The sequence below is a fragment of the Perognathus longimembris genome, chromosome 1 (assembly GCF_023159225.1).
Source record: "Perognathus longimembris pacificus isolate PPM17 chromosome 1, ASM2315922v1, whole genome shotgun sequence".
Classification (NCBI taxonomy): domain Eukaryota; kingdom Metazoa; phylum Chordata; class Mammalia; order Rodentia; family Heteromyidae; genus Perognathus; species Perognathus longimembris.
Window position 1 is genome coordinate 129,475,570 of NC_063161.1, and position 11,140 is coordinate 129,486,709.

The following is an 11,140-nucleotide window of genomic DNA, read 5'->3' on the forward strand; positions in this document are numbered from 1 at the left end:
GTAAAAGGACAGGAAGTCAGGCACTGGTGGCTTAAGTCTGTAATCATAGCTACTCAGGAGGCTGATATCTGAGGATCAAAATTCAAAGCCAGCCCAGCCAGGAAACTGGTGAGACTCTCATCTCTAACTACTCAAAAAAAGCCAGAAATGGCAATGTTGCTCAAGTGGTAGAGCTTTCACCTTGAGGAAAAGAAGCTCAGGGACAACATAGAGGCCCAGAGTTTAAGCCTAGGACCAGCCAAAAAAAAAAAAAAAGGGGACAGAAATCTGGGCACTGGTGGCTCATGAGTATAATTCTCCCTTCTCTGGAGCTTGAGATCTGATGATCTTGGTCTAAAGACAGCTGGAACAGGAAAGCCCATGAGATTCTTAACTCTATTTAACCAACAGAAAACTAGAAGTGGAACTATGGCTCAAAGTGATAGAATGCTAGCCTTACACAATGCAGAGGTAGCACCCAGGCCCCGAATTCAAGCCCTATGACCAACAAATATATTAAAAAAAATTCAATACAAACAGGAAGCCTCACAAATTTTTTAAATTTCAAGATGCTTCAAAAAATGCAGCCTAGTGAAGAAAACAAAGTAAATCCATATAGCTTCCCCACCTCATACCAAGATAAATTATAGTCAGACAGTAAAAGGGCAGGTGGGCAGTTTAAATCTGTTGAAAGGGAAAGAAGCTATTCCAAAGGCTCAAGTAGATAAATCATTTCAAGCGAGTCCAAGCAAAATCAGTTATAATCCTTTCAATTTAAGGGGCTGGGAATATGACCTACTGGTAAAGTGCTTGCCTTGCATACATGAAGCCCTGGGTTTGATTCCTCAGCACTACATATATAGAAAAAGCCAGAAGTGGCACTATGGCTCAAGTGGTAGAGTGCTAGTTATGAGCAAAATGAAGCCAGGGACAGTGCTTGGGCCCTGAGTTCAAGCTCCAGGAATGGCAAAAAAAAAAGGGGGGGGGAGGGGCGGCCTGGGATTGTGGTTTAGTGGTAGAGTGCTTGCCTAGCATGTATGAAGACCTAGGTTCAATTCCCTACCACCACATAAAGCGAAAAAGCCAGAAGTAGTGCTGTGGCTCAAGAAGTAGAGTGCTAGCCTAGAGCAAAAAGAAGCCAGGGACAGTGCTCAGGACCTGAGTCCAAGCCCTAGGACTGGGGGGGAGGAAGGGGGGAAAAGGAGGAAACAAAAGAGGAACTAGGGCAGATAGGGAAGAAAGGAGACAGAAATCAAGAGTTGATATTTTAAATCAATATTTTAAATCAAGAGTAAGAACAAAGAGAGTCAAGACCAAGAAACAAGACAGAATATGGGGCTGGGAATATGGCCTAGTGGCAAGAGTGCTTGCCTTGTATACATGAAGCCCTAGGTTCAATTCCTCAGCACCATATACATAGAAAAATGGCCAGAAGTGGAGCTGTGGCTCAAGTGGCAGAGTGCTAGCCTTGAGCAAAAAGAAGCCAGGGACAGTGCTCAGGCCCTGAGTGCAAGGCCCAGGACTGGAAAAAAAAAAAAAGACAGAAAATGGTCAATCTGTCAAAAATGAAAAACATGGGGTATGGCTCATATGGTAGAGTGCATGCCTAGCAAGTGCAAGGCCCTGAATTCCAACTCTAACACTACCAGACAACAAAAACCAGATTTATCTTGCAATTCTGATTTTAGGATTATTTTAAGCCAAAGAAATGAGTAAACAGATTTTTCTTTTCTTCTTCTTTTTTTTTTTTTTTTTTACTTTTCAGGTTGGTCTCAAACCCATAGCTCAAGACCATGTTGCCTCAGCCTCTCAAGTAGGTGGGACTACAGATGTATGGGATCTATATGGGACTACAGATGTATTTGGATCTATATCCTTTTATATGTAGTGCTCCAAATTAATCATTCTTCTACATAATTTTTTAGGAGGAGTAGTGGGTAGGGATTAACCCAGGGCCTCATAGCATTACCAGGTATTGTGTTTTGTGCCAGTCCTGGGACACGAACTCAGGGCCTGGAAGCTGTCCTTGAGCTTTTTTAGCCTTAAGGCTAGTGGCTCTACCACTTGAGCCACCACTCCACTTCTGGTTTTTGGTGGTTAACTGAAGATAAGAGTTTCACAGACTTTCCTGCCTGGACTGGCTTCAAACCACAAGATCTCAGCCTCCAGAATAGTTAAGATTACAGGTGTGAGTCACTGGTGCCTGACACATTTTTTGTGTGTGTGTGCTTGAATTTTGGGGGTTTGAACTCAGGGCCTGGGCACTGTCCCTGAGCTTTAGTTGCTAAAGGTTGGCACTCTACCACTTGAACCACAGCTCCACTTCTGGCTTTTTTTCTGTAGTTAAGTGGAGTGAAGAATCCCATAGGAGCTGGGTGCCAGTGGCTCATGCAATCCTAGCTACTCAGTAGACTGAGATCAGAGGATTACAGTTCAAAGCCAGGCCAGCAGGAAAGTCCATAAGACTCTTTTATCTCCAATTAACCACCAGAAAACTGGAAGTGGTGCTGTGGCTCAAAGTGGTGGAGCACTAGCCTAGAGCTGGAGAGCTTTGGGGCGGCACCCAGGCCCAGAGTTTAAGCCCCATGTCAGACCAACAAAACAAAAAAATCTCAAAGGGCTGGGAATGTGCCTTAGTGGTAGAGTGCTTGCCTAGCATGCATGAAGCCCTGGGTTCTATTCCTCAGTACCACATAAACAGAAAAAGCAAGAAGTGGCTATGTGGATCAAATGACAGAGTGCTAGCCTTGAACAAAAGATCAGGGACAGTGCCCAGGTCCTGAGTTTAAGCCCCAGCACTGGCAAAAAGAAGAATTTCAGAGATATTCCTGCCCAGTGTACCTTCAAACTGTGGTCTTCAGCTCTCAGCCTCCTGAGTGTCTAGGATTAGGTGTGAGCCAACACCACCCAGATGTAAGTTCTCCTTAAATGGAGTAAGCAGTTATATCAAACTTGTTTGTTTGTTTGTTTGTTTATTTTATTGCCAGTAGTGGGCCTTGGACTCAGGGCCTGAGCACTGTCCCTGGTCTTTTTGCTCAAGGCTAGCACTCTGCCACTTGAGCCACAGCGCCACTTCTGGCTGTTTTCTATATATATGGTGCTGGGAAATCGAACCCAGGGCTTCATGTATACGAGGCAAGCACTCTTGCCACTAGACCATATTCCCAGTCCTAAACTTGTTTTTTTTAAAGGTAGGTCCCTCTAGTCTTTGGCTGGTGGGTATTGCTGATGGAAAATTAATTTACAGATAGTTTAGTATCACAAACTAGGGCTGTGTATGTGTGTCTGTGTACAGAGACTCAAGTGATAGAACACTTAAAAATACAGCACTCCCTTTGAAAATCTAATGAAAATTAAGGACCACCTCTACAATCTTGCCCAGAAAATATATGTGCAGTACACATTCAACAATTTTAGGAAAGGTTCGAAGGACTCAGCCCAGAATGCTTTCTCCTGAATAGTAATATAACAATCTCAATAATCCCTAATGTATGAATGATGCCTAAAACTGAACAAGTCAATCTTTACTTTTCCCCAAATGTCAACTGACAGAAAACAAAACAGAATTCATTTTCTTTCAATCTGCTCCTTAATATTCACTTTACCAACTTTCCAGTCACCTAGGCTCAAGATATCATTATCAATTTTGACAATACTACTCCAACAGATGAAATCTGAGCATGTCATCATCATCTATAGATTCTACCTCTAAGATAAGACGTCTTGTATGTCTCTCCTCCTCACCCTCTCCCTGCCACTGTCCTGGTTCAGTCTTTCATTACCTCTTATGATATACTATGGCACTAGCCTCCTCTAATTGCTTGCCATGGATCATTACTCCAACAATATCTCTCCCTACTGATCCTTGGGTTATTGTTTTCCAACCATCCAGTGTACAAAGCTAGACATTCAGGGGCTTTTACAACCTGATCCATTTCAAGTCTCTAGACACCATAGCTTGTTGTAATCTCAGTATCTCTAGAAATGGTCAGACCTTTCATTAGACACACTATTTTACAGACACCAAAACAAAGGCACAAATAGAGAACTATTTGCCAAATGTCACAAAGCTGGGAGGAAAGCACTGTTCCTGGTACCCTGCTTTGGTGGGAAGCTAGACAAAGACAAACAAATATTATTATAAAGTAAAAACAGAAACACTACCCTGCCTCTAAACACTTCAGGTCAAGAGAGTGTTGAAAGAGAAAGAAGCAGAGAGTAAAAGTTAAATTATTATTTAACATGTTCACCTTCAAAATAGTGCAATTAATTAAAACACAGGATATTGATGAGTAAATTCAGGTTACAATTCACCAATATTTGCTGGACAAAAACTACTGTGCACATATGGAGAGTGGAATGAAAATTTCCAGATGTTTCTCTACTCCAAGTGACAATGATAGTTCTTTCAAATCATGAATGTTCAGGATGAGACTACGAGAAAGGAAATTTTATGAAGTCTTGTTCTTCCTTAGTTGTTTTTTTTTTTTTTGCCAGTCCTGAGGCTTGAACTCAGGGCCTAAACACTGTCCCTGACTTCTTTTTGCTCAAGTCTAGCACTCTACCACTTGAGCCACAGCTACTCTGGATTTTTCTATAAATGTGGTGCTGAGGAATCAAACCCAGGGCTTCATGTGCAAGCATTCTACCACTAAGCCATATCCCCAGCCAGCCCTTCCCCCGCCCCAACTTAGTTTTGAAAAGCTTAGGTATTAAGACAAACAATCTTAGCAGAAGAGGAAGTGAAAACTTGGGCAAAACCACCACTTTATTTCCTACCTCAAAACTGTTTAAATTTTTGCCTGTGTCCTTTATAAATATATTCAAATTTGTTTTCTTATTTGAGACAAGGTCTAAGTAGCCATGCTGGCCTCAGTTTCATAATCCTCTTGCCTCAGTATCTTGAGTGCTAAGATGACAGGTATGTATCATCATCACTCCTGGCTATGATTTTCCTGATACAATCTTTCAATTCATTCCAGATGTGTTTGGGTCCAGGGTCAAATTACCCAGCCATTAGGACATTATCCTTTCATACAAAGTGAAATCTTGCCTTTTTTCACTTGCCACTCCTGTGACATCAGACTATTTGTGTATTTCTGTTCCAATCACATCCACTATTTGACTTATTTTATCCCTGCATATAACTGTGATAGCTATTGGACAAAGTTTTCCCCTCATTACATATATAACTTATTTTCTTTAAAATTATTCCTAACTTGCATGTCATACATATTTCTCCTCTCTTCTGAATCCTTTTCATAAGGAGCTACAAGGAGCAAATAGTAACACCCTGAAATATGTCACCAAATATTTCCTGCCTTCCTCATGCGAAATAACAGTTCATTTCCTATACATTTTTAGATTCCATTAAGGAGAAAAAGAATATTTTCAGCCAAGTGCTAAATACTTTTTCTTTTTTTTTTTGCCAGTCCTAGGCCGTGAACTCAGGGCCTGAGCACTGTCCCTGGCTTCTTCCTGCTCAAGGCTAGCACTCTGCCACCTGAGCCACAGCGCCCCTTCTGGCCGTTTTCCATATATGTGGTGCTGGGGAACTGAGCTTCATGTGTAGGAGGCAAGCACTCTTGCCACTAGGCCATATTCCCAGCCCCCCTAAATACTTTTTCTTTGAAGCCTCTTACTTTAAAAGTAGCATTAAAAAATATACACACACACACTATATACATACATATATACACACATATATATAAGAGGCCAGAGCTGAGGGTGTGGTTCAAGTAATAGAATACCTACCTAGCAAGTGCAAAGCCCTGAGTTCAAACCCCTAGTAAACACACACACACACACACACACACACACACACACACACAGACCAAAAAAAAAAAAAAAAAACCCTCAAGTAGCAGCAGCATATACAAAAAATTAGGGACCTAAAGAAATATACTCCTCAGCAGAAGGGAATGGAAAGAATAAGGCAACTCCTTCACAAAAATAAACTGAAGAGGGAAGAGAAAAAAAAGCAATGAAAGGCATTACAGCATGAAGAGCCATTAGACTCAAGACCCAAGATGTTCTAAAAAATCCCAAACACTTACCGTATTGCATTTTGTGCCACACACCACTTGCCTATGATTCAACCACTGAGAAGCAAACACTTTATTAAGGGTCCCAAGATGAAACTCTCTCTCCTTCAGTAGACTGGGAAGCTGCTGTGCTGCATAACCATGCAACACTCGAGAATAGTTGGTTTCATTCTGTAGCCTGACTTCCCGGTTCTTCAAGTAGTATACTAAGGATCTCTTCACTGGGGGGAGTCTTTTCCTTTTGTGAAGGGAGTGATCCCAGCCAAACTGTGAAAACAAACATTAGAAATCAGGGCTTTGGCTATCTTTCTTCAGAACAAAAGATTCTACTGTACCACACAGAAGTAACCAAGAACTCATCTGGTAGGATTTACAGGCAACAGAAATAGAATACAATCCAGAAAGTCCAGTTTAACTCTTCCTGCATTGAAATAACTTTGCTCATAGTTAAACCTACATACGGAAAGATTTTATTAAAGTGAAGAACACAGACACCCTGTACCTATCCTTGACAGGAAGGGAATCACTTGGGCTGCACTGGAGCCCCCTTCTCCTGTTCAGTCTGTCTTCCCTGAAGAGCACAGAGGGTATAGCTCAAGAAGCCAGACTGTGGTCCTAGGTCTTACAAGGAAGGAAAACATCAATAGGCTGCCTCTCACTCATCATGCAATTAGAATCAGGAAAAACACCCATGGGGCTAGAGCAGCACTGGAAATCAGTGCTATTCCAAGAAGGCCTTCCTCTCCAAAGGGTAAAGCACAGGAATAACATCCTGTAATCGTTTTAATGGTCCAAGTCCACCCCTGCCTTGTCCAAGGCCCAGCTGATGGCTTGGGTGCCCACAAGTAGGTAGACATGCTCCCCGCTGGTTGCTGCTCCTTTCCTCTCCTTAGGAGTCACTTTTGGGAGGTTGCTTTCACTCCAGATTGTCCTTCGATTTCTATTCCCCTTCCTCCACAATAAAGACCCTGGTTTGCTCTCTATTCCACGGGCCTCTCGAGGAAGGGCCCAATTTCTGAGTTCCTCTTTGGCTCCTCCGGCCTATTTGAACTCCAATGAACTCGATGACCAGCCCCACGACGTTGCAGGCAAGGAGCCCTGGTTTTGTCCCACCAAGCACTTCAGAGTCCCAGTTACCCAAGGAGCCTAAACCCTAGGCAAGTTCCACGCCTTATCACCCGGACCTCGGCCTCCAAGCCCTCACCTGCGGACCCTGAGCGTCGCTCCCAGCTCCTGGAGAGGCAGGCGCTTTCCGTTTCCTGCTAACTGCTTTCCGGGCCATAGTGGGCAGCGCCGCCGCGACCCCGCAGCCACATGGGGCGGGAGATGTAAGGGGTAGCCGGACGGCGGGTCATGCACTGGGCCCCGGGGCCGCGCGCTTGAAGGCGCCCGGCCCGGAAAATGATCCGGATCCGGAGGTGTCGGTAAAAGAACGAAAGGCAGATGGAAGGGAAGGAAGGAGGGAGGGAGGATCGGGGTCGGGGGAGGGAAGGGGAAAGGGAAAGGGGAAGGTAGGAAGCAGGAGGTTTCCGACGGAGATGTCGGTCCGGGGAAGACGGCGAGCGGCAAGAACCAAAACACCCCCTCCCCCTCGCCCGCGCTCCGTCACCTCTGCGCAGCCGCATTTCGCAGCGCGTCGCTACGGGAGACCCCGCCTAGACGAGAGGGGCGGGATTGAGGACGGGGAGGCGAAATGGAGTCTGTTTGCCTCGCGGTCCACAGTCGGCTTCGAACCGCCCGTTGGCGGCCGGCCGCTGAGGGCTGCCGGGGGCCGCCGAGCTTCCACCTAAGGAATCTCGCTTTTGACCGCTGACCTTCGACCCCCTTGACCCCAGCTCGTCCATCCGCCGGCACCCGGAAGTGGAAATCAGCTGCGCCGCCGAGCGAGGGCGGCCCTCGCCAGCACCCTTTTCCCCCTTTCTCGGGTTTTCTCTCCTTGAACTCCGCCGGTTGCCATCTCAGTTGGTTGTCCTGGCTCCGAAAACTGGACGCTCTGGGAGGCAGGACCTCCGTCCCCGCCTCAAGGTGAAATCTAGCTCCGAAGCACGGCGGCACGGCCAGATCTTCCCATCGGTCGGGTCACCACCTGCTCAGGCCACCCCAGGGGCCCTGTGGCCGCCCTCCCTTCATCCCTAGGTGTCCCTCAGACTCCACCTCCGCCTCACTCGACCCCAGGACTCCGGACACTTTCCCTTTACCAAGTCACCTCGCTCCCTTTTAATTCCCAGGAAGTGCTATCAAAGCCATTTTTCTGTTTTTTTTTTTTTTTTTTTTAATGTTTTAGGAAGTTAAGCCTCAGGCTGTAAATTGTCAGTGCCCCCTCCACCCCCCCCCAGCCCCCCGTCCTCGTTATGTCTCATTGTGGAAGGATGACATTCCAAACCACAGGAAAGAGAGACCACTTTGGGCTTGTTAGTCCAACTTGGACTGGCATTGGTCACCAAACGAGGTTTGCAGGATCACCCCTGTCTCCATTTTCTGAAGATCCTTAAAGAATAGGAGTGCCAGCCTCCAATTTCCTCTGACAGAATTCTTGGAAAAAGCTTGCTTGAGACCTTCGCCTCAGGCTGAGGTATACCCAGTTACCTGCTGGTCCCTTCAGGCTTCAGGCCTCATACCTCCATGGAGCTGTGTTGGCCCATCTGAAGTTCTGCCCACAAGAAGATTTGGTTTTGTTTTCCAAGCTGAACCAAATACCAGGTTGACACAGGGTCCGCCACCATCCCAAGTCATCACTGCCACTAATCCCTAATACCATCTTGGGAGAGGCATCCCTGCCCTTCTTGGTCAGGCCTATCCCTTCAGAGACATACATACAGTGAATGGGTCAGGAGTGGACCAGTTTCATTTTTCAATTCTATTCTGGTTCTGTCTTGCCTCACAATGCTCTGGATATCCCAGGAGTCCATTGGACAAGAGTCTGGAATTCTTTGAGAATCTTTAGGTTCCCCTCAGCCCCTGCCAGAGGAGCAGGCACACTAGACACTGATGTATACCCTTTCTTAAAAGTTTTTACACTTCATTTTGACACCCCAGGAACCATCCCCAAATCTGCCTCACAGCATAGCTCACTATATCTGTGGAGATAGAGTAAACTTTGGACGTTTAAAAGTTCATAATTGCTTAAAATGCATTGTACACAAAAACTGACATTGGATTAAAATCTTTTTGTACAACTACTTAAAAATAATTTTACAAATTTAAGCTTGCCAGGCATCGGTGACTTATGCCAGTAATCCTAGCTAGTTAGGAGGCTGAGATCTGAGAATTGCAGTTTGAAGTCAGCCCAAAGCCTGTGAGATTCTTTTTTTTTTTTTGCCAGTCCTGGGCCTTGAGCTCAGGACCTGAGCACTGTCCTGGCTTCTCTTTGCTCAAGGCTAGCACTCTACCACTTGAGCCACAGCACAGCGCCCCTTCTGGCTGTTTTCTATATATGTGGTACTGGGGAATCGAACCCAGGGCTTCATGTATACGAGGCAAGCACTCTTGCCACTAGGCCATATTTCCAGCCCGTCTGTGAGATTCTTTATCTCCAGTAAACCACTCAGAAAAAGCTGGAAGTAGCACTGTAATTCAAATGGTAGAGCACCAGCCCTGACCACAAAGAGGCTTGGAGATAGTGCCCAGGCTCTGAATTCAAGCCCCAGGACTAGCAAAAAAAAAAAAAAAAATCAAGTTTATGGTTTGTTTGGGGTTTTTTTGAGGTGAGGTATCAAACTCAGGGCCTTACCCATCACCCCTTAGCTATGCCCCCACCTCCAAAATTGTTTTCATTTTCTTTTTCTTTTTTACTTTTCTAACTGATCTGACTATATGGCCTAGAGTGGCCTTAAACTTTCAATCATCCTGCCTCAGCATCTTGAGTAGCTGGGACTACAGCCACCATGCCCAGCTTAACACAAGTGTGTGTGTGTATATGTGCGTGCGTGCACACACACGCCTTAAACTCAGGGCTTACTTGGCTTTCTTGCTAACAAACTCGGAGCTTGCTTGGCTTTCTTCCTAACAGCTGGCCCTCTAACACTTGAACCTCCAGTCTGGTTTTTAGCTGGTTAATTGGAGTTTTGCAAACTTTACTGACTGTGGTTGGCTTTGAACCATTATCCTCCAAGTGTCAACTTCCTGAGTAGCTAGAATTACAGACATGAGCCACTTTTACCTGTTGTAGGGAGTAGAGCTGACTCCATCTTGATTAGGGAAACATGGCAGCAATTGTTAAAATGAAGTTAAATGTTACATCAACCTGACCACAAAATTCTGCTTCTGAAAATGGCTTGCTTAACTTGTTTGTTGCTTGCTCTATCCCCTGCTCAACCCCCTACTTCTGTACTATGCTTTTACCATAATAAACCCCAGTTTGAGGACTGTTAGGGGTCGCAGTTTCAGCTCCCGAGTCCGTGCTGTGTCCCTGGCTGGTCAGTTTGCTTTTTACTTCCCCAATAAATCCATCTTTGCTTGAGACTGTCTCTGTATGGTGGACTCTGGAGGGACATGGGTTTGAGTCCTACTTGGGGTACCTCCGTACCCCGTGACACACCTAGCCCACAATTAGTTTGTCTTTTGGTGCTGTTACTAGGGCTTGAACTCAGAGCCTCATGTTTTTTGCTTGGCTTTTTCACTCAAGGCTGGTACTGTACCAGTTCAGTCATAGCTCCACTTCTCCATAATTGTTTTTGAAAGACTGATAATGCTAAGTATAAAATACTTGTTTTTTTTTTTTTTTTTTTTTTTGCCAGTCCTGGGGCTTGAATTAAGGGCCTGAGCACTGTCCCTGGCTGCTTTTTGCTCAAGGTTAGCACTCTACCACTTGAGCCATTGTGCCGCTTCCGGCTTTTTTTGTTTATGTGGTGCTGAGGAATCAAACCCAGGGCTTCATGCATGCTAGGCAAGTAAGTACTCTACCACTAAGCCACATTCCCAGTCCCCAAATACTTGTTTATATAAATATGTATATTTGTTTTTCAAAAGACCAGTAATAAGTTCTAGTTGAGACTAGAACTCTTAACTTTGTGAGTGGGTATACAACTGGTATAACTAATTGGAAAAAATCTGTGGTAGTAGGCTGGGAAAATGGCCTAGTGGTAGAGTACTTGCCTTGCACACATGAAGCCCTGGGT

The 11,140-nt window shown here is 45.1% G+C and overlaps 1 protein-coding gene across 1 annotated transcript in view; it reads right to left on the minus strand.

Annotated features, from left to right (window-relative positions):
- Dcaf12 (DDB1 and CUL4 associated factor 12) overlaps positions 1-7,857 on the minus strand; it is a 28,104-nt gene extending 20,247 nt beyond the window's left edge. Inside the window, exons 1-2 of the mRNA XM_048364433.1 lie at positions 7,228-7,857; positions 6,036-6,290 (exon numbers count right to left, since the gene is read on the minus strand). Coding sequence (XP_048220390.1) covers positions 6,036-6,290; positions 7,228-7,305 — 333 coding nt within the window. The 5' untranslated portion in view covers positions 7,306-7,857. The remainder of the gene's footprint in view (positions 1-6,035; positions 6,291-7,227) is intronic.
- Between the last annotated feature and the right edge of the window lie 3,283 nt (positions 7,858-11,140).